This window comes from Mandrillus leucophaeus, unplaced genomic scaffold (genome assembly GCF_000951045.1).
Source record: "Mandrillus leucophaeus isolate KB7577 unplaced genomic scaffold, Mleu.le_1.0 Scaffold1215, whole genome shotgun sequence".
NCBI classification, from domain to species: domain Eukaryota; kingdom Metazoa; phylum Chordata; class Mammalia; order Primates; family Cercopithecidae; genus Mandrillus; species Mandrillus leucophaeus.
In genome coordinates, this window is record NW_012100488.1 from 864245 (window position 1) to 888142 (window position 23898).

A 23898-nucleotide genomic window follows, 5' to 3' on the forward strand; every position below is an offset into this window, starting at 1 on the left:
AAATCTGTCTACTTTGGTACTCATTACTATGAAGATCATTTCACCAATAAATATAAACCACATCCTATAATATCAACTTCATGACTCCTAAAGATGAGCACTTTTAAATCCCAATCTGTTTTACTCTTTTATCTTATTTCCTGAATGATTTAGAATCTGGGCACAGAATGGGGTTGCTAAGCATCGGGCATGCCACGATATCCCAGTATCTGGGAAGAGAGAGGAAGTCGTTTGAAAAATCTTCCAGTGTGCTTTCAATACATTGCACTGAGGGCCACTGCAGGACCCCAACTGAGAATCATTTCTTTGACTGGATTCTTAAAAATATCTTAATAGGTCTTTCCACTACTTTTTAAAACTTATAATTTATTAACAGTCATCTGACTCTCTTGAGTAGGGAAGAAATGTTCAAGAGTGATGTTTTTAAAAAATGTATAATTATCGGCCAGGTGTGGTGGCTCACGCCTGTAAACCCAGCACTTTGGGAGGCCGAGGTGGGTGGATCATGAGGTCAGGAGATCAAGACCATCCTGGCTAACGTGGTGAAACCCTGTCTCTACTAAAAATACAAAAAATTCGCCAGGCATGGTGGTGGGTGCCTGTAGTCCCAGCTACTCAGGAGGCTGAGGCAGGAGAATGGCGTGAACCTGGGAGGCAGAGCTTGCAGTGAGCTGAGATCGCGCAACTGTACTCCAGCCTGGGCGACAGAGCAAGACTTCGTCTCAAAAAAAAAAAAAAAAAAGTATAGTTATCTACCCAAAACATAAGGTTACTATATTCTAGTAGGATAAGATAAGCAAGGGTCACCATTCTGGAACAAGCCACATTATCAGTTCTCTGGGAACTTCTCTGGGAGAGCTGGCAATGGTAACATGAATATATCTTATATGGGAAAATCTATAGCTATAAAAATTAAAGAGTTCAATGGTAAAGTCCAAAGTAGAGATAATTCAATATAAATCAGTGATTTTTTTCTAGTTTTGAAAGAATTCTGTACAACTTATTCATTTCACAAATATGTATTGGAAGCTTACAATATGCTATGTCCACTTGCGTTTTCTACAAGAATCTCCAATTCCGTATCTACAAAGCAGAAAAACGCGCTCATCCTCCTGCCTCCCCTGTATGTGCTAATGATGTCACCATGCACTAATGATCACAGATAGAAGTTCCAAATGGTACAAGAGGCTCTAGTCATTTCCTCTTCACTTTCCAGGTCCAAAGAGTCACAAAACTGTCTTTGTTGTTGTTGTTTTCAATGTTACTTAAGCAAATATGTTTTACAGCCACCTCTTCCTTTCCATTCTTGTGTCATAAGCTTCATAACTTCATCACCTGTCTCTTAAATAACTCACTTTTTCAGGAGGCTGAGACAGGAGAATCGCTTGAACCCAGGAGGCAGAGGTAGCAGTGAGCCAAGATCACACCACTGCACTCCAGCCTGGGCAACAGAGAGACACTCCGTCTCCAAAAAAAAAAAAAAAAAAAAGCCTCACTTTTTCATCTATCCTTTGCCAATCAGCCCTATTGAAAGTAAAACTAAGATGTACTAATTTTCACATTATTTCTGCTAGTATTAATCCTGCCATTTTCTCTTAAAAAACATCTCTAAAATAAAGTAACTTTCCTCTGTTTTAACCCTGTCACTGTTTCTCTACCACCACACTAAGACTATATGTACAGGGCCTATGCTTTATCCATCCTTTGTTTCTCCACCAACTAACAGTGTCTCTGGCACACAGTAGGCATTCCACATAGGTTGGCTGAATACCAAATTTCAAATACATATTCTTATTTTTAAATAAAATCCTTTACTTTTTCAGTATCTTTTATCACATTCATTTTGGAAGTTTATCCAAACTACGATTATTCAAGACTTTAGTAGCTTTAATTTTTAAAAATCTCCATTTATATTCCTCTTTCTATGTCTCTACAATCAGTATCTTAAAATGTTTCCATATTACATATCTTGGGAAAATGTATCCAATTTAATAACACTTTTCCAAATAAAAAGCCTTTGCACTTTTATTTTACAGTGTTACCTCTATTATTTATTCACACTCACGATTGCAAAAAGTACCCACAATGAAGAATTTTTATCACGCATTTAAAACCAAGGTACAGAAATTGGGCACAGATTTAGACACTCTCAGTCTAGCTTTCTTATAGGGTGATGATACTGAAACTTGTGTAACTTCTTGGCAAAATGGTCGCTTGAGAGATGCTGTTTTGCGCAGGAATACAGAGACTTCTGAGGCACTTTAAAAGACTCATGAAAACAAGACTGAACAATTGACATGTGAACTGTCCTAAAATCCCAGGATGTTTGGTTGGCCTAACCACATGGTAACACAGGAAAGAGCCTTCCCTAGAACTGTGAGGGAACTAGAAATCTTTGTGCCAGCATGGAAGCTAATGTGCTTCCTTCCGAAATATAAGGATGATTCCAATAAGTTTTATGTAAACATATGATATTTCAAAACACGTTACCTTGGCAGATGATTCACATAATTCTTTTTCTGAAAGACAGGGATTTTCCAGTTGACAAAGAAGTTCTTTTGGAAATTCATCAATACAGGAAGAAGAATACAGCTGTAAGAATTTTTTAAGGAAAAAATGCACTTCTTTCTGGCGCAAAATCAACTCAGAGTTGTAAAGGGATGTGAGAAGTGTATCATCTGGCAAAGAAATTCCAGATACTGGTGTTGCAGATGCTTAAGAAAGAAAAATACCTTAGTTTAGGTTAATGTTAGAAAACAGGATGATCTCAATATTGTTGGTATTTGCTCACTAACTACTATCTTTACATATTCCCACCTCCACTAAAGGCTGCCAATGACCTTCCTCTGTTTCTAGGGCTTATACACTAATGGAATTGTTTCTTGCCACGGAAGGAAAGAAAATTTCAGGCCAGGCGCAGTGGCTTATGCCTATAATCCTGGCACTTTGGGAGGCTGAGGTGGAAGGATTACCTGAGGTCAGGAGTTTGAGACCAGCCTAGCCAAAATAGTGAAACCCTATCTCTACTAAAAATATAAAAACTAGCTGGGCATGACGGCACATGCCTGTAATCCCAGCTACTCAGGAGCCTGAGGCAGGAGAATCACTTGAACCCAGGAAGTGAAGGTTGCAGTGAGCCAAGATTGCACCACTGCATACCAGCCTGGGTGACAATTTAAAAAAAAAAGATTAAAAAAAGAAAATTTCAGAGGCACATGAGGCTAATGCTTAGTTTTAGGTATTAACAATGGTGCCATATATTCCATGTACCTATTTTCTTTTGGGTTCCCCCTAAAACAGATTCTAAGGTAAGAATTTGTAGACAGTTTATCTGAAAAGTCATTTCAAGAAGCACAAGTGAGGAAATGGACAAAATGTGACAGAGAAAAGAAAAAGAGCCAATAAGGGCGAGTAAATGAGTGGGCTACAGCCTTGGGCAGTGAGGGCTCAGTCCCACTGGGGACCTTCTGACAAACCACATAGAACTATCCCATCGAGAGACTGAGAAGCTGGTATGTTTATCTAGGAGCTCCCTACCTCAATAGTTGAAGGTTACTCCTGTGTCTGTGGAAACCCTGTCTGCAGGCTGGTCAAACCTCAGTAGCTTCAAAGAAAGTCCAGGGCAGAAAAGCAGTGCGACATGGCACTTGTGGTGGGAAGTGCCAGCAGGTGAATTCAGAGGTGATCAGAGTGGCTGAAGGGCAAGGGATCACCAGGGCTGGCTGCACTGGCTCTTGTCCACGTCCTTTCCCTCCGAACTTCCCTTGCTCTAGCCCCCGTCACCATGAACCTTTTTGTCCTGACATCTTTCAGAGGGTTTGTTAGTTCCTGGTAACTGTGCTTAGCAACTCTGTGACTCAGCCTATTTGCCCTGCTGGTTTCCCCATTACTGTGCCCTGGCATGGGTCAAATTATCTAGTCTGACTGTTTGCACTGATGAGCAACACTGGATCACCAACATCATGAGCACAGATAAAACAACAATGTCACACAATCACAAGGGGGACTGATGTGAAGCAGATTTTATCAGTTTTTCTGGATATTTTTTAGATAGCACCAATAATTTAAAAAAAAAAAAACTCCATGGAATTAATATCCCATCTGAAGTCTTGCATTTCTTCCCTTTGACATACTGGCTACTGCACCACTCTTTCTCTAAAGCCAAAATGGCATCTTGCTCATTTCATAAAGTGTCACATTGGAATTACTAGTTCTTAACTGCTCTGAGCCATGGACCACTTTGGCAGTGGTCTTAGAAAGCCTCTGGATGCCTCCTTATCATAATGTTTTTAAACATCTGAAATAATATATAGAAAATTTCTAAAGGAACCAATTACATTGAAATACTATTCTATCCAAAGATGCATGTATCCCAGGTTAAGAACCCATGAAATTTTCATCTTCTGATGACAGTCACTCAGAAAGATGTCAAAGTATCTTATAATTCTCAACAAGAAACATGACTTAAACAGGAATTAGAAGGAAATATGTTCTCTCTTAACACATCAAAAACCTACCTAGCAGTTTGCTCAGATTATTAATCCTCTGAAGGTGAATATAGTAGCGCAGTAGAAGGATCCATGTAATATCCACTTTGGTCTGAGTCTTTTTTCTACCATCTGTGCTGTCACACACATCATCATTTTGGTACAAAAATGTACAGGAAGTCTGGAAGAGGACTTGGTAGTTGTCTGAAAGTGAAAAACTTTTTTTTGTAATACAATGTTATGCTTTCCTTGAAAAACAATCATGAACAGAAAAAAAGCACAGCTCATAAAGGAAATGCTGACACATGATACTACGTTCAATTTAAAAATATTTTGTATCACGCAGACACCAAACACCAAGTTAAAAGACCAACCACCGACTGAGAAAAAGATATTTAATATATATATGTGAATTATCCTTCTCTAATATGTGTAAACACCTTGTACCAATCAACAAACAAACGTCAAGCAACACAATTTCAACAGGCAATTCATAGAAAAAGTGGGCAAAGAATATCAACAGGCAATTCATAGAAAAGTAAACCCAAATGACCAAAATTTTTAGCATCACTAAAAATTAGAAAAAGGCAAATTACAATGAAGTACCATTTCATATCCCTCAGGAACTGATAGAAACCAAAATCTGAAAATAATAAATATTGGTAATAATGTGAAGAAATTGGAATGTTCACACATTACTTGTGAGGGCAACTATTTGGAAAGCAATTTGGCAAGATCTAAGAAAACTGAAAATGCAGATACCCATAAATGTGTACCAAGAGGTTTGCACAAAGTACTGTTTGCAATATTAAAAAAAGGAAACTTTAAAATATAAACAGGAGTCTAATCATTTGAAGCCATTTAAAGTGAATGAATTAGATCTATATGGGAGAAAATATAGTGTGGAATCTCAGTTCAGATCCCAGTTGTACACTCACTAGTGTGTGACCCTGAATTTCTCTGTGCTTTGGGCCTCTCTGGGCTTTTGATTCTCCTCTCCTCCCCTCTCCTCCTCTCTTCTCCCCTCTCCTCCCCTCCTCTCTCCTCCCCCCTACCTTTTTTTTTTTTTTTTTTTTTTTTTTTTTTGAGATGGAGTTTCACTTTTGTTGCCCAGGCTGGACTGCAATGGCGTGATCTTGGCTCACCGCAACCTCCTCCTCCCGGGTTCAAGCGATTCTCCTGCCTCAGCCTCCCAAGTAGCTGAGATTGCAGTCATGTGTCACCACGCCCAGATAATTTTGTAATTTTGTGTTTTTATTAGAAACGGGGTTTCTCCATGTTGGTCAGCCTGGTCTTGACCTCCCGACCTCAGGTGATCCACCTGCCTCGGCCTCCCAAAGTACTGGGATTACAGGCATGGGCCACTGCGCCTGACCTCTTACTTTTCTTTAAAATGGGCATTATAAGAGTAATGATGGATAGATCCTGACAACATATAATGAGTTAGCACAGGTTCCAGGTGATATAGAGTATGATACCATTTATATAAGTTTGAAAACAATATGATTATTTGTATCATTTACATGCAAATAAATATTTGATTAGAATAGTGGTTGTCTCTGGGAAGCGATAAAAGGAAGAGAAATAGAATCTTCTATGGTTAATGGCCTACGCATGTTTTCTTGAATAAGATGAATCTCTACATACTCACTATCCACCTTGGAATACAAATTCCCAGTACTTTGGGAGTATCTTATAAGCCTCTCTCTAATTCCATTTCTCTCTTGCTGCCTGAGCTCATGTCCCAGAAATAATCACTATCCAAAATTTTGTGTTACTAATCCCTTATCTGTCCTTTACTCTTTAAACATATACATTACATAACATGTAATAAATAAAACATTGTTAACTTTATCTTTTTAGAACTTTATAGGAAGAGAATCATATTGAGTGCATTTATCTATTATTTTCTTTTTCCTTTAAACACTAGGCTTTGAAAATTCATCCAGGCTAATGCAGGTAGATGTTATTCACTTTTTTTTTCTGTTATTATGTAGTATTTCCGTATAGGAATATATCACAATTTATGTATCTATTCTACCATTGATGGACATGTGATTTCTTTCTAATTTTGTTTTATTTTGGTCTTTACTGTTATGAACAAGGCTGTTATAAATTTTGAGTACATATAGTCTGGCGCATACGTGCACAAATTACCTGGAGGTGGAATTAGTAGGTTGTTCTTTTTTAGGTGTCTTTTGACCAATCTTGCCTTTTGTTCTTTTATATAAATTTTGACCAATCTTGCCTTTTGTTCTCTTATATAAATTTTAGCATCAGTTTGTCAAATTCCACAAAATAGAACCTATTACTAAACTACATTAAATCTATCAATCATTTTTAGAATACTTGGCATTTATCAATACTGAGCCTTCTTAACTATAAACATGGTATGTTTTCTTGTCTCTTTCAATGAAATTTTACAATTGTTTCACAACTTTCATTAGATTAATCCCTAAAGGTCTTATTTTTTTTTTGTAGTTACTGTAATAACATCTTTTAAAAATACATTTTCTGTTAAAAATGTATAGAAATAAAATCTTACATCCAGCAACCTTGCTAAATATTTTTTATTGCCTATATATCTTGGGAAGTTTCTATGTGAATAATCTGTAGTGAAAGATGGATATTTTTCTTCTTTCCCATTATTTGTACTTCTTATTTCTTTTCCTTATATTATTCTGCAGGGTAGGACTTCCAGAACAATTGTGAATCAAAGTAACAACAGCATTTTCTTACTCTTGATTTTAAAGGTAATAGTTTTAGCATTTGAATATTGATTATAAATATAGCTGGCATGTTTTTCCATTTATAACTTTTTCAAATTAATATTTTTTAATTCCCAGTTTTAGAATCATAAATGGTTGTTTAATTTTATTGAATTTTTCTGTACCTATTTGAGATGATTATTATTTTTCTCTTTCAATCTATTAAAGTAGTGACTTAGTTCAACAGATTTTCTGATGTTGAATTATATTTGCATTTCTGGAAATAATCCAATTTGATATGATGTGTCTTTTAATATGCAGCTTATTTTTATCAAATTCAAACATTTACATAATCAAAAATAAAATTCCCTCTCCCAGAGACAAGAATTTTTAACCATTTGTACTTCAGTTCTTCTAGTAGTTAGTTCCAACTCTTAAAATAATTTCCTTACAGCATTTTCCTAAACTATCAGTTTTAGAAAATGTATCTAGTGACTTTTTCTGTGACAGACGAAATATGAGCTCATAAAACCATTCCTCTTCACTTCAAAATGTTTATAGTTATATCACCATTTTTAGTTCCCCTATTTTTATACATCAACAATGTTCTAAAAGCTCTTTCTGGTTCCACTAAATACAAGTCATGTCTCTTGATGTCTTCCTTTGTATTCTAATAGTACCTGCATTTCTTTATGGCCTTCTCCTTGCTGGGTTTTCTATTTCCAAAGTTGGTAACATTTACATTCTGTTCTATACTCGTAACAAACCCTTCATTGTTTTGTCAATAAGTTGAAAATCAATAAATAATACATTATTATGATTGTATAGGAATTGTTTGCTTCAATATGATTAAATTACTTTCACTAAGGGTCACTGTCAAAACTTGTGACCCACAAAGGGTAAAATTCTCAGCATAAAGGTCAAATGGATCGTTTTTACTCACACCAGTCTCTAAATCAGGTCATATTCTAATTCACTTCATATTTGGACCATGAATACTTAAAGAATATTTTTCCCTAGAATTTCTGAATGTCTTTTCTTCCTTGTTGAGAGAAGTAATATCTGTACTCTTCACCATATTCCTAATATCATCTAGCTTTTTAGTCATTCTATCTGGTGCCTAGAATCCATTCATGCTATTGGAGACATACTTGAGATCACACGATGCAGAACACGATGCAGACTTCTGGGGCGCTGGTCTTATTCCATTTCTTGACCTAGTGATGGTTACATGGGTGTTTCCTTTGTGATAATTAATGAAGGTGTAAATTCATAATTTGTGAGGTATTTTTGTTTTTTGTTTTTTAAGAGGGAGTTTCACTCTTGTTGCCCAGGCTGGAGTGCGATGGCATGATCTCGGCTCATTGCAACCTCTGCCTCCTGGGTCCAAGAGATGCTCCTGCCTCAGTCTCCCGAGTAGCTGGGATTACAGGTGCCTGCCCCCACGCCTAGCTAATTTTTGTATTTTCAGTACAGATGGGGTTTCACCATGTTGGCCAGGCTGGTCTTGAACTCCTGACCTCAGGTGATACGCCCACCTTGGACTCCCGATGTGCTGGGATTACAGGCATGAGCCATCGCGCCCGGCCATGATTTGTGTTCTTTTCTGTATATATTGTATAATAGAGTAAAACGCTTAGTTCTTAAAAAACAATTTTGTGGTGACTTCCAACCTGAAGACGTTCATATAATATTGGCACATCCCTTTTCCCCCTGAAAATTATCCCAAAACAACAAAGAAAACAAGTAACAAAAACACAAATTCCATTTTCAGTAAATCAGAGAAGAGCTAAAAATCCTAAGCCACAAAATGTGTGGAATAATGCCCAAAGCAGTTGTTATCAAGTAGAATGTACAAAGAAGGATGCAGGTGATGCTACTAAGATGTAAATCTCAGGAAGAAATTGCAAAGTATACTTCTCAATGATGAGCTGTGCATTTTTGAATAGTATTATAGTGACAGTCGAGTTGAAGAATTGTTTTGAGACCAATTGTTCATAGTTTAAAGAAAAAAGATTTTAAAATTGTAAACTTATATGTGATGAGCCAAAAAAATTATTTGTTGCAGCCTTTCAAACTAAAAGCTAGATAAATGCATTAGAGAAATGTACACAAAAACCTAGAGACTAATAAAATTTTATATAGTTGACACTGATGAATGCACATCCTGAAGTCTAAGACCAAAATATTCCATTTGCAGTAATCACCCATGGATAAAAATCTGGTCGATGAAATCATGGCACTTTCCAATAATAAAATAACTTGTTAGATTTTAAATGTAGCTGCAAACATAAAGACTCAGTTCATAACTCATCTGCAGAATTATACTTTTGCCTTGTAAATGGCTGAAAACTTTTTAAAGAAGCATGCTTAGATTACCTTTTGTTTTTATTTTTAAAATTTGTATGGGTACATAACAGATGTACTACAAATGGCTCACATTTACAGATGTGGCTAGACTTGCAGTTTTGCTTATATTTGTCTAACAGTATCAACATACACTATTCAAAGAAGATCTCTTCCTATGTGAATGATTGGCAACTTCTTTTTAATCTAATGGTCTATCCTGGAACAACTGTGTTAGCATTTGGCATTGATGGCACAAAAGCAATGGTAAATTTAATGGCCAGTGCCTTAGCAGGAATGCAGGAAGGTAGTGGCACCAAACCATCCTAGCAGTGCTTGCATTCTTCATTGCCATGCCCTCACAGTAGAATGAACACATTGATTTAAATGTCAGTTTCATTTAAGAATACCCTTGATAGGGCGGGCACAGTGGCTCCCACCTGTAATCCCAGCACTTTGGGAGGTCAAGGCGGGTGGATCACCTGAGATCAGGAGTTCGAGACCAGCCTGACCAACATGGAGAAACCCCGTCTCTACTAAAAATACAAAATTAGCCGGGCGTGGTGGCACATGCCTGTAATCCCAGCTACTCGGGAGGCTGAGGCAGGAGAATCTCTTGAACCCGGGAGGCAGAGGTTGCAGGGAGCTGAAATTGCGCCATTGCACTCCAGCCTGGGCAACAAAAAAAAAAAAAAAAATCCTTGATGAAGCAGAAAAAGTTGTTAATGTTATTAACTATTGACCCTTGAGCACACACCTTTTTCATCTTTTCTGTGATAAAAGGGGAAGCACACAAAAAGCACTCCTGCTGCATACTGAAGTACAATGGCTGTCTCCAGGAAAAGCACTTCAGCGATTCTTTGAGTTGCAAACTGAATGACTACTTTTACTTTTTTTTCATGGACAGCCATTTTTACTCAAAGAACAGCTGACAAGCCAAAGTGTTTTCAGACTTAGGTAGGAGGCAAACATTTGTTCAAAAATGAAAGAAGTATACCTGACTTCCAGGGAAATAACTGACAGGTGTGCTGCCAAAGATAAAATTCAAGTTTTGAAGTAACGGAAAACTTATATCTACCACTATGAACGTTTCAATACTTAGAATTTTCTGATAGGAATTGTGGTGATATTTTCACAAGTTTTATATTGTTCAATAAAATGCATACATGTTTAGAAGACCTACATATTTGAAGTCTATATTTTCCAAATGCATAATACACACTGTTACAAAATCATGCATGGGTAAAAGATGTCATTCAATCACAAGACAGACTAATGTATTTTGACATAACAGAGTTCAAAAAATTTAATGATACAGTTTCAGATTCTACTTTGGAACTAACTTTTAAGAAACTATCACTTATCGAGTTCTGGTTTACTTTCAAAGAAGACTATCCATAATTATCTGAAAAGGCTGTTGAAATACTCCTCCATTTTCTAACTACATATCTGTGTGAGGCTGGATTTTTTTTTTTTTTAATTATTTCAACCAAAACATCATATTGCAGGAGATTGGCTGCAGAAGTAGGTATGAGAATTCAACTATCTTTTATTGAGTCAGACATTAGCGAGGTCTGTAATATGTTATTTATGTTAACTTGTAATGAGTTTATTACTGTTCTTTTTAAATTAATTAATAGACTTTAATTTTTTAGCTTTAATTTCTAACAGAACTGTAGGTTTTCTATACTAATAGATTTGTCTAATTATTTTACCTAAAGTAAATCTGGGTAAATTATATTTTCCCAGGAAATTACAAGTTGTATAGAAGTTTTCAAATTTGCTTAAAGTTGAACCAAAAAAATCTTTAAAAATTTAATTTCTTAAAATCAGTGATTACTTTTTTCTTATCATTTGTGAGAGGTTTTCTTTTTGCTATAACTAATTTTCCTGAAAAAGTTGGCTAATAGTTTTTCCCCTAAAATTACAACTTTCTAATTTTATTGGTTTTGTTACCTAATTTATTGTATACATATTGTAAAGTGATCTGAAATAATAACATCAGACATACCCCACATATCAATACATTTACATTTAAATCACCTATTACAAGAAAAATACTATCAGGTCTTATAAGAAAGAAAACCCAACTCTATGCCCTATATAAAAGTATATTTAAAATAAAATTATTTCAACAGTTTGAAAATAAAAACATGGGAAAATGTGTAGCAAGAAAATGTAAACCAAAAGAAAGCAATATTTGTGATCTCAGTACTAGGCAAGGTAGAATTATGGCCAAAAAGTGAAACAAAATTGGGGACCTTTATAATGTTAAAGGGTGTCATTCACAATAAAGATATAATACTTAAGAATATTCACAGTCCAAGTAACATCTTGTCAATAAAAACAAAAACCACAGATATAAGAGGAGGAACAAGTATGTGAGCAGCAGAGGACCTCTGTTCACCTTGTCCAGGTGTTGTCAAACTCTAGCCCATGGGCAAAATCTGGCCACACGTGTTTACGTGGGACTCATGAACTAAAAATGGTTTTTACATTTTTAATGGTTGGAAAAAAATTAAAAGAATAACATTTTGTGTTACATGATAATCATATGAAACTTAAATGTCAATGTCCACAGTAAAGTTTTTTTTGGGGGGGTGGGGGATGGAATCTCACTCTGTTGCTCGGGTTGGAGTGCAGTAGCACCATCTCGGCTCACTGCAACCTCCGCCTCCTGGGTTCAAGCGATTCTCCTGCCTCAGCCTCCCGAGTAGCTGGGATTACAGGTGCCCGCCACTATGCCCAGCTAATTTTTTGTATTTTTAGTAGAAACGGGGTTTCACCATGTTGGCCAGGGTGATCTCGAACTCCTGACCTCATGATTCGCCCGCCTCAGCCTCCCAAAGCGCCAGGATTACAGGCGTGAGCCACCGCGCCCAGCCCACAGTAAAGTTTTAATGGAACACAGCCATGCTCATTCATTTACACTGTGACTATGGCTACTTTCATGCTACAACAGCAAGTTGAGTATGTTCAGCAGAGACCATAAAGACTTAAATAAGTAGACTTAAATATTTACTATCTAGTTACAGAAAATAATTGGTGACTACAACCTTGTTCATGGATGATCAAGTGGAGAAAAATACCTAAGGATAATAAAGTAAATATAGTGGCATCAATAACCTCTGTACATAAAAACAACTAATAGAAATAATTTTTTGAATTACAATACAATAAGAAGACAACATCTCTAAAAATAAACCTAACCAGAAAAATACAACATTTATTTGAAGAAAATGTTAAAACGCCCTAAGGGATGTGAACTAGAAAATATAAAGGGCATATAATATTCTTGGTTAAGATCTTTCAGTAGAATAAAAATGGAAGTTATTTCTAAGTTAATGTCCAAATATAACATAATCCCAATAAAAATACAGCAGGACTTTGCTATTACATACACACAGATGTATGTAATAGCAAAAGAGTAGAAACAACATAAATAGCTATTTTTTTGAACTAGACAAGCTGCTTCCAGACTTAACACACAAAAAAGCCACAAGAGACAATTCTGAAAAGAGAGAGTAATTAATGGGGACTTATCCTTATATTAAGTATATTATTATAAGGTTACAAAAATTTAAAAAATGTACTGAAGCCAGAATGGACAGATCAATTAGAACTGAAAGAAAAGTACAGAAATAGGGTAGCCATCTGGAAAAATTAAATTTATATCCACTTGTCACACTTTACATATTCCAAATAGATTTCTGTGAGTTATTTAAAGAATCTGAGTAGGGAGGACTTTTCTAACTATGACAGAAATTCAAAATCTATCAAAAAGATTGATAATTTCTACTATATAGAAATAAAAAACTTCTTCATGTAACAGAACTATCATGTAAAATGTTAAGTAACAACTGAAAAATTAGAAAGATATATTTACAAATATCACAACTAAAATGTTGATTTTCATAATAAAGGACTTCTACAAATACTTAAAGGCCAAATTTTTTTAATAGGGAAAGATTATGAGAAGAGAGTTCACAAAAACATGTTCAACCTTCGTCCTCACCAGAGATGTGCAAATTAAATCTGAACCTTTTGTTCTCCCACCATGTCAACAAAAGTTTAAAAAAGGTTTATAATGTACCTTTGTCAGCAAGGGTGTTGAAAAAAGACCATTTATTAACTGCTGACAGGAGTACAAAGTGGCATAATCTTTTTGGAATGATTTTGGCAAAAATTACCAAATTTACAAATGAAACTACCCTTTGATCTAGACATTTGCTTTATGGGAATTGACCCAAGAGATATACTAGCCTATGTACAAAATGATATAAATGTATAAGATGTACAGATGTATGTCATAGCAAAAGAGTAGAAACAAGACAAATAGCTAGCAAAAAGAGACGAATGAATTTAATTATGCTGTACCTATATAAAGGAATATTATACAGCCATAAAAAAGCTGCTTATGTGATGATTTAAAAAAATTGTCAAGATACATTTATATTAATTTAAAGAAAAAAGAGCAAGGAGCATTATTATGTGTGCAATTATACCACTATTTGTAGTTTTATGGGAAAATCTGTTAATGTATCAGTGTATATACCAGGTTGGTTCACTCAACATCTGTCTTAACCTCCAAATGTGCTGTTCTATACTGTAGAAATTATGAAGATAAAAATGACACTTCTCTGATTTCCTTGCAACTATTGTCCTGGATGGGATTTTAGGTATTATAAATTCAGTGCATTCATGCAAAACTTGGAGGTGGAACTGGGTTAAGTGGTGAAGGGGACAGGTGATTAAAGGTAACCCTTCGGCTGGTGTGATTCTGGCAGAGGAAGTGTGGTTCTTAAGCCTACAGCTGAGCAGAGGCTTTCTACCTTACAGACAAATTCTTGATCTACAGTTTCCTTTATAGGAAACAAACAAAAGCTGCGCCTTGGTGGTCCAGCTACACGTGGCTTAGTCATTTCTGGACACTTATCCTAGAAGTTGTTTCTTTAGCTCTCCCATTGACTTTGAAAGTCCTTTGATAAATCTCATTCTATTTGAATGAACTGGAGTTCATTCTGACCTCTACCATGGAACTCTGACAGTTGATATAAGCACATAATATCTCTGGTGGGGAACACAAGAAAATGACTCTGGTAGGCAGAATGACGGCCCCCTAAAGATGTTCATGTCTAATCCCCAGAATCTGTGAATATGTTAGATTACAGGGCAAAGGAGAATTAAGATTGCAGACCAAGCTGGGCATGGTAGCTCACGCCTGTAATCCCAGCACTGTGGGAAGCCGAGGCATGTGGGTCACCTGAGGTCAGGAGTTCGAGACCAGCCTGGCCAACATGATGAAACCCTGTCTCTACTGAAAAAACAAAAATTAGTTGGGCATGGTGGTGGGTGCCTGTAATCCCAGCTACTTAGAAGGCTGAGGCAGGAGAATCGCTTGAACCCAGGAGGCAGAGATTGCAGTGAGCTGAGATTATGCCATTGCACTCCAGCCTGGGCAACAAGAGCAAAACTCCGTCTCAAGGAAAAAAAAAAAAAAAAAAAAGATTTCCGACCAATCACCTATCAACTGACTTTGAGATAAGGAGATTATCCTGGGTTACCCAGGTGGGCCTAATGTAATCACAGGGTCTGTATATGCAGAAACAAAGTCAGAGGAGTATGTTTCCGGGTCAGAGAGATTTGGAGATGCTACACTGCTGGCTTGGAAGATAAAGGGAAGGGCCATGAGCCATGGAATTCAGGTGGCCTCTAGAAGCAGGGAAATGCAAGGAAACAGATTCTCCCTCAGAACTTTTAGAATAATGTATCCCTGGTGACACCTGAATTAGCCCCAATAAGACCTGTTTTGGACTTCTGACCTCCAGAACCATAAGACAATAAATTTGTGGTAATTCGTTATAGCAGGAATAGGACACTAATAGACTGGTAATTGATTGCTTCTGGGGGGAACTGAGAACTGGACACTTGCAGAGAAGATGGAAAGATACCCTTTTGTATCTTTTGAGTTTTGATTCTTGAGAATAAATTACCTATTCAAAAAATTGAATTAAACTAAAAGGAAAAAATACTCCGTACATATTTGACCAATGTAATCTGGTCTTTAATGCTGCAGAGAAAAACTAAGAACAGTTTAATGTTTGTTCCTTTTTTTTTCTGACTGAATACTTACAATTATTTTCTCTTCCTAATCCAAATATGTTACCAGAGTTTGTCCAGATACTATTTGTACTATAACCATCTTCAGAAGAATTGGGGAGGATGGAGGAAGAGTCCCTTATGCCCTGCATGGAGGAGGATCCCTTTGCAATAGCTTCCTAACAGCCCAGCTCCCTGGGTTTCAGTGATTCTGGGCCAGTATTTAAAATGCCAGTTTCCATGTATCATTCAGGTGGTGTGAATTACAACCTTACAACCTAAAGTGGGTATTAATGTGGGCACTTGTCACGTTTCCCTGAATCTACTCAAGCCAGTGGACAGTATATTTCCAGTCCTCAGTTTCTGGAGAAGCCCATTCTGAATCCCCATTTATACAGTTATCACGTTTCTGACTTTCCCCACCTGCAGGGCCCTCTTTCCCGACTGCTCCATGAGTCTGGTACTGAAGTCCCAGTTCCATCTGTTAAGGCCTAATTCTAATCCCTCTCCAGTGAAGTCCTCAGGTTCAGGCCCTGCCACAAATCCCCAATTTGCTTTGGCAATTTGGAATTTTCCTTTCCTGGTTTCAAGCTCAGCTACCAATTAAAACAATTTTTGTACTATTTACCCACCACCATTATGTGTTTGGATTGGGAAGGGCAGAGGCATCGCTCATGTCAGCTCCGTCCAAGCAGTCCAGCAGGCTGACTAGAAGCATCAATTCTGCATTTTGAGTTCCTGGCAATACTTTCTTATCACAGCCAACATAAAGCTTAACAGCACAGCCTTTAGAATTGGATAGATCAGGATGTGAATTAGTAGTGGAATAGTACGCAAGTTATATAACCTCTCTGAATGAGCACCTTGCCTCATCTATAAATGTGCATAATGACACTCCCACAGGATTTTCCTGAAACATAAATGAAATCAAGTAAGACAGCGCTGGCACACAGCATCAGGTGCCACTCATCCCATTATTATCTGGTACTTCCTGAGTCATCGCTTTCTGCCATTGTGTAATGGCCTGGGCCCTGCTAAGGGTAGCAAACAATCTTGTTATGTCTCCTCCAGTTCAATGAAGGGTAAATCTTTCTCTCAGTCTCCAGGACAGCATGCCACTGTGCTCTTCTGAGAATGTTTTCTCTCACATGAGCCATTTGTTGTTTCTCGTTTTACCTTGTTGACTCTGTCTAGAACAAACATGGTCTCCTCCTACCTAGTGCCTGACAATTGCTAGGGTGTGTGCTCTCCTCTTAGCCATGGTACTGTCCCTTCTCAGATTTAAGTGATCAGTGTATGAATCTCTGAGTGGAGTTTCTGGACTCTTGCAGGCATTGGACGAGGACAACTCTGCTTCACTGAGGCTGGTCCTTGTCATGACCCAATTGTCTCATCTCTAATAACCGGATGCAACACACACACACAAATTCACACACACACACACACACACACACACACACACACACCACCTTCACTAGCACAGATGATTTTTCTCCATTCCCACCTATAAGTAGTATAATTATTTGGGATTTGAGTAGTAATATGCCAATCTAGTTCCGCTACTATCGGGAATTGTGTGTTAGAGGAATAGGAAAACAGAAGATGATAGTAGAGGAATTGCATCCCACTTTTTAGTTAGTTGTCATTGACCCTGTATCTCTGCACCAGGGGCAAGGTGGCATGGGAGGGAAAACTCAGATTTATTTTCAGGTTGGAAGCTTTGCTCTGTTTCAAGAGGCAAAACATACATTAAAGCCCAGTTGTGATTCTCGGCTCTGCTCCGTTGATCTCCTTTTGCATTCTGACAATAGGTTCACTCTAAGGTAATGGATGTGCTTTGGTCAAGGATAGGGCAAAGCAGGATGTTTACATCCTGTGTGACTCAGCGAGTTTAGAGCGCAGGTGTATAATTCCACTTGTTATCACAGCCATGTAGCCATAACATGGGAAGGCTCATCATTTGGCTCTAAGTCACTGCTGTCTGTAAAAGGTATAATTGCCATGTTGACACTGTATAGGTGCACTCATGCCCAGAGAAAGAAAGAGTTAAGCTGCTGACCCTGAAGGGAGAGCTGGCTATGCCGCTGTGTGTGGCAGTGGCCAGAGCAAGCAGCCAAGACAGAGCAGTCTGTGTAAGAGAGTTGCTGATGAGAGAGCTGCTGAATAAAGCTGTATTTCACGTACCTATAGCCCCCTGAATGTTCTTTCAGCTCCCCGCTCCCCGCTCCCCATCCACCCACACCCCTCCTACCTCGACATGGGCTGGAACCTGACCCTGGATCTAACATTCACTGACATTACTTTTTAGTATGACAGGCATTTGTAGTTTTCTGTATATGTGTTTATGTAGTAGTAAGAGGCTGCATCTGGGACCAGTAATCCTAAATGTTACTTTGAATTCAAAATTTAAATACAGAATTTAATAATTTTAATCCCAGCTGAATTTTTTATCAAGGCCACAAGAAAATCAAGACAAAATGATAGAGTATATACTTGAATATAACTGGACCCAAAGTAGGTAGCACGAAATAAATGTTTCTTTGCATTGAATTTAAACATGGCCCCACACTGCCAGTGCCATCATTTCAAAGTGTCTGTTCCTACAGAGAATACCTCAGTAATTGTATTAGGTGCATCACTTCAACTCTCTTACTGTGCTATAGGTGTCATACAATTGCTGTCTGGTCCTGGCAGGATGAATTAATTATCAGCCTGCCAGGAAAGGACTGGAGGGCAAAATTATTATTCTTAAGGCAAGGCAAAATGCAAAACAGATTGGATTTTAAAATTTGGTAATTTCATAGTTAAAATAGTAAAGAAGGGCTAATAGTATAAAATGGAAACTGAAAAAATGTAATATGCTATGAAAGCCACTGACACGGAACAAGACAGCTTAGGTTCTAGTATTAAACTGAGATGAAGACTACCTACTTAACTGGATCAACAGACATGGTTTGGTTTAGAGGATGCCATTTTCCCCTGTGCCCACGGCTGAAATCATTAATTAATCACAGGACCTTTTTCATGTCTTTCCTATGGTTCTCTCCTCTGAACCATACAGAGGTTCTTCTCAGGTAGCCACTGGCCATTGAATTTGTCATACACGATAGTTTCAATTATCATTTGGCAAACATCCACGCCTCTCTCCCTTCCTGCTCAAGCAGTGTATATTTCCCTAGCTCACTGATACTGGACTTGGCCCTATGACTTGCTGTGGCCAATGGGATGGGATGTGAAGAGAGGCGTTAAATGCATTTGTGTGATTCGCTTTGTGGTTCTTTCGCTCTGGTATCTACCATGAGAAGATCGTGCCCCAGCTAACCACTGTCTCTTTAGCTTGGGCCTCATGACAAATGTACGTAAGAGTGCGCCTGAACCTGACCTACAGCCTGAAGCAGAACACATCAGCTGAGAGGAAGAATGAGTTCCCGTTGCCGTAAGCCACTGAGTTTTAGGGTCCATCTTGGATGAAACTTATTGGTCATCCCTGCCCTAAAAATTGGGAGAACACAAGGAAATGATTAGGATAAAGTAGACACATCATTCAGAAGTAATAAGGAGGCAGTATGAAGAAGAAATAGCCATACTGGAAGTTTGAATTATCGTCTAAGATTTTGACTAATCTCTCAGTCTACAGACAAGAGACTGAGCAACTAGCCTCAGATTCTACAGTAGATTGGTCTCTGATGAGGCTGAGAGAAATGAAATGGTTTGGCAGAGTTAGGATGTCAACTTAAGTCTCTTGATTATTAATACTGTACAATAATGTGTGCTTCTAACAGGGATGCTTTCCTGGCATTCTGAACCAGGGAGAATTGAGCTGCCAAACAGTGTCAAGCAAAAGTGGGCTGCCAAACTGCCCTGTGTAGGGTCAATGGCTTTGTCCTCAGAGAACCCATCTATGGGAACCTTAAAGAAGAGCAAGCACCCAGTCCGACGTTCAGGCTGTGGCTCAGAAAGCCGATAAAGCAAAATTCTACCAGGTACGAAGGAAATATAAATAAGAAAACAAAGCTTCAGCGTTAAAAAAAAAAAAACCTATAAAATAGTTTACAAAATAATTTGGGACACAAATGCTTCAGTAAAGAGCCAAAGAGGGGGACGTTAGACATTAACACTTTAACTAAGGCTGACCCAACAATGCAGCAAAGTAAGCCGCTGTCTACAGATGTGATTCCAGAGGTATTAGGATGATCACTCCCACCCCTGTCAGGTTAAAACTCTTCTGCTTTGGCTCAATGCTGACCTAGCACCAAGCAAAATTAGAGATGGATGTTAGTGAAATTCCAGTCTGGAAGTAAGACTAGTATCTTACTTCTTAGCACCTATCCAAGTGCTTAGCACACAACAAACACAGGATAAATGTTTTTTGAGTGAAATAGTGGAAAAACACATAAATGAATGTTAAATGCCTGTTACCAGTTATCTGATATAGAGGTTTATATTATAGTTTACTATCAAAGGAGTAACTAAGCAAAAACATAAACAGTATTGCAGTCAAGTTTAAATTTTGCTAATCTCTTTCATTAATTCTTTAAACAAATGTTGATATTCATTGTCTGCTATGTGCAAGCACTGTGCAATCTGCTGTAGATGAAAACTGAATAGATGAAGACCCTGCCCTCAGGTAGCTGATGATAATTTAACAAGAGAAAGAGCTTAAACACACAATCAAACATACATACAAATACAAAATAACTAAGGAAAAGAGGAGGGAGGCATATGAGAGTGGGTGAGTGTAGATTTTGGATTAAAGAATCAGAGAGGCAAAAAGGTCCCACTTGATATGTGTGAACTGAAAAAGAAACAGATGTAAAATATCATTTTTTACAAGAACATGCATCTGAAATGCAGCAGCTGACCAACACGTACACATGTGCAGTGAGCTAAGGGCTCTCTATTTTGGCCCTAGAACCCCTGTGATCCCCTGGAATTACCCCCAAACATTACCACCATCTAAGCTAAAAGCCAACAGATTATAATTAAATCTTTGAAACTTGATTCTATATTACATATGCCAGTTTTTTGCATAATATGTAAATCTCCAAACATACCAAGCAAATAATCTGTATATGAAGACAAAAGATCCAGAGCAGCAAATTCTGGGATATTTGGTAATGCCACTTGGTTAACTTTATGGGTTCTAGTATTCTTCTTTCCAATAAGTAAGTTAATTGCCAGCACAGCTTCACTGACCTACAATTAATGCATAAATTAGAATTATAAATGTAAGCTTTCTAATTCATAGATTATCTATTAGGTAAATAATGTGAAAAAAGTGAATTCATAAAATAATATTCCATATACATTGGAAGAAAAAAAAGACAACCTGAAAAAATAATATGTGATCCCCGACATGTAGAATATATCATAGTCAAACAAATAATTTAGGGTTGACAATTTAATTAATGCATAAGTCACTTTAAATAAGCTACCTCACCTTGCTATGACAGATATCTGCCAAAATGTCAAATATGTGCACATGTGTATCTGCCAATAGTTTCACTGAGAAAAGGTGAAACAAAGGGAACTAAGTCTGGCTGATACAGAGATTGAAAACACACTGGTATTTCTAATCTTTCCAAAGAAACATAATTGGCACAAATCCCAAATAATGTAATTTTTTTTCTTGTTTTCTTTTGAGACAGGATCTCACTCTGTTGCCCAGACTGGAGTGCAGTGGTGAGATCTCAGCTCACTGCAGCCTCGACCTCCCAGAGTCAAGCAATCCTTCTGCCTCAGCCTCCTGTGTAGCTGAGACTACAGGCATGCCACCATGCCCGGCTAATTTTTAAATTTTTTGTAGAGATGGGCTCTCACTATGTTGTCCAGACTGGTCTCGACCTCCTGGGTTCAAGTGATCCTCCTGCCTCAGCCTCCCAAAGTGCTGGGATAACAGGCATGAGGTACCACACCCTAACTCCTTTCTCTTTTATGGGTATACTGTTTTCCTTAAAGGCAGAGAATACAGATAAGACGGTAAAAAGAAAGATTAAACAAAAATCACACTAACCTGTGCAGCAGCTCTTATTGCAATCCAGGCTAATGAACTGTACATTTCAAATTTACTTGCTGATGTTTCTTTAACAGAACTACTTCTTCTGAGAGGAGGCTAAAAATATGGCAAATGTGTTATGATATAAAGTTTTGTGATAACTCTTCTCATCTTCTAAAAATGACATTTTAGTGAAATACTGTGTAGTCACTAAGGATAATAACGTACCTATTGACATGAAAAGATATTCAAAATACATTGAGGAAAGAAAAGTGTAGGTTACAAAATTGTTTGAAAAGTACAATCCTTTTTAAAAAATATGCACACACATACATTCCCTGTACATAAATGCAGGGAAAATTATTAACAGTGGTTATCCCAAGTTTTAAGGTAAATTATTCTTAGCATTTTTTTCTAATTTTCTATAATGAGTTTGCAATATTTGTGTAATAAGTTAATAAAAATTATATATATATATATATTTGAGACATAATCTTGCTCTGTCACACAGGCTGGAGTGCAATGACACGATCTCGGCTCACTGCAACCTCTGCCTCCCAGGTTCAAACAATTCTCCTGCCTCAGACTCCCAAGTAGCTGGGACTACAGGCATGCATCACCACACCTAGCTAGTTTTTGTATTTTTTATAGAAACAAGGTGTCACCATGTTGCCTAGGCTGATCTGGAACTCCTGAGCTTAGGTGATTGGCCCACCTCAACCTTCCAAAGTGCTGGGATTACAGGCGTGAGTCACTGTACCCATCCAAAAATGGCATCTTAAGTAAAATTAAGTGCCATTATAATAGAAGACCTATAAATTGAATATATTGTGTAACAGTGTCAGAAATTAGAACGTTGCTTAAAGATTTTTGGCAGTATTTGGTGTCATATTTCCTGCTAAGAAAAATATTAAAGAGATAGTATTATCATAAAGTTTCATAGAATAACAAAACAAACAAACGATGATTGAAGATTTTTTTTACCATGGGGGTTTCTTTAGTAAAGAATATATATATATATATTTTTTAAATATATATTCAGTTTTTAAACATAAGAAAGTCAATGCTACGGAAGTGAACAGAACAAGTAGCTAGTCTACCAGTAGCTAGTATCTGTTGTACATTTTTATAGACAACTAAAATAAGTAGTAGTAGTTTCTTAAGATTTAAATCATCTGGATGGAGCTAACTATTCAATTAGCCCCACGGGCGCTAATTCTTTGATGCCCATATTTTGACCAATTCTTTAATTTTCAATGAACCTGCAGAATAAAACAAACAATAACAAAAGTATATTTCTTTTACTTCTGGTGAGAAGAGGCCCAGAGAAAAAGAAAGGCTGTGTACAATGCTGATGCCAAAGCAACAAGTATAAGGCATAAATGTGGCCTTGCCTAGCTCTAGCGTTAAGCCTGGCAGAAGATGACACCTGGAAAGATCTGCCTATGGGTAAATCTAAGCAATATAGCCCCGTTCCAAGATAAAACAAACAAATGAACAAACAAACAAACAAAAAATCCTAATCATTAGCTGCAATGGGACTAATCTGGGGTAACGATTGCTAGCTTACTGACTACATAAGCATGGGTAATTTATCTACTTAAATTCTGGAAACAAGACTAATAGGCATGTAATGAAGAATAGAGAACAACATTAAATAACCATAATGTAAGACCAACTAGTGACTCAGGCATTTAAAGAAAAAAGAAGTCATCTCGAATGGAAAGGAAACCTTTATTGAGGAAGTTGGGCTTGAGCCCACCGTAGAAAAATTTGGAGTGGAGAAACAATATGCTGGGCATTTTCCAGATGGGGGAGTTATTCGACATTGCACAGGAGATTGTAGGTTATGTAAACAGGAAAGAAAACCCAGGCAGGGGGTGTGGAATGCATGTAGATTGGAAATGAAGAAGTAAAGTGTCTTTGTTTGCAGGAGACATGATCCTATACGTAGAAAATCCGAAGGAATACACAAACAGACACACAAACACAACCAACATTAATAAACCTGTTTAGCAAGGTCACAGGATACAAAACTCAATACATACAAATCAACCGTATTTTTATATACTAGCAATAAACAATCTAAAAATTAAAATAAAAATTCCCTTGACAATAGAAATAAACAACAAAAATGTATAAGACTCATACACTAAAAAGACAAATCTTTGTTAAGAGAAATTAAGATCAGAATAAATGAAGAGACAGTCCATATTCATTAATTAGGGGACTTAATACTGTTAAGATGACGACAAAAATCTCC

At 37.2% G+C, this 23898-nt stretch overlaps 1 protein-coding gene across 1 annotated transcript in view; it reads right to left on the bottom strand.

Annotated features, from left to right (window-relative positions):
• LOC105533026 (cilia- and flagella-associated protein 54-like) overlaps positions 1-23898 on the bottom strand; it is a gene marked incomplete at its 5' end in the record, with an annotated part of 140743 nt that overhangs the window by 40747 nt on the left and 76098 nt on the right. The window contains 4 exons of the mRNA XM_011971362.1: positions 2491-2714; positions 4518-4691; positions 20614-20836; positions 21654-21752. Coding sequence (XP_011826752.1) covers positions 2491-2714; positions 4518-4691; positions 20614-20836; positions 21654-21752 — 720 coding nt within the window. The remainder of the gene's footprint in view (positions 1-2490; positions 2715-4517; positions 4692-20613; positions 20837-21653; positions 21753-23898) is intronic.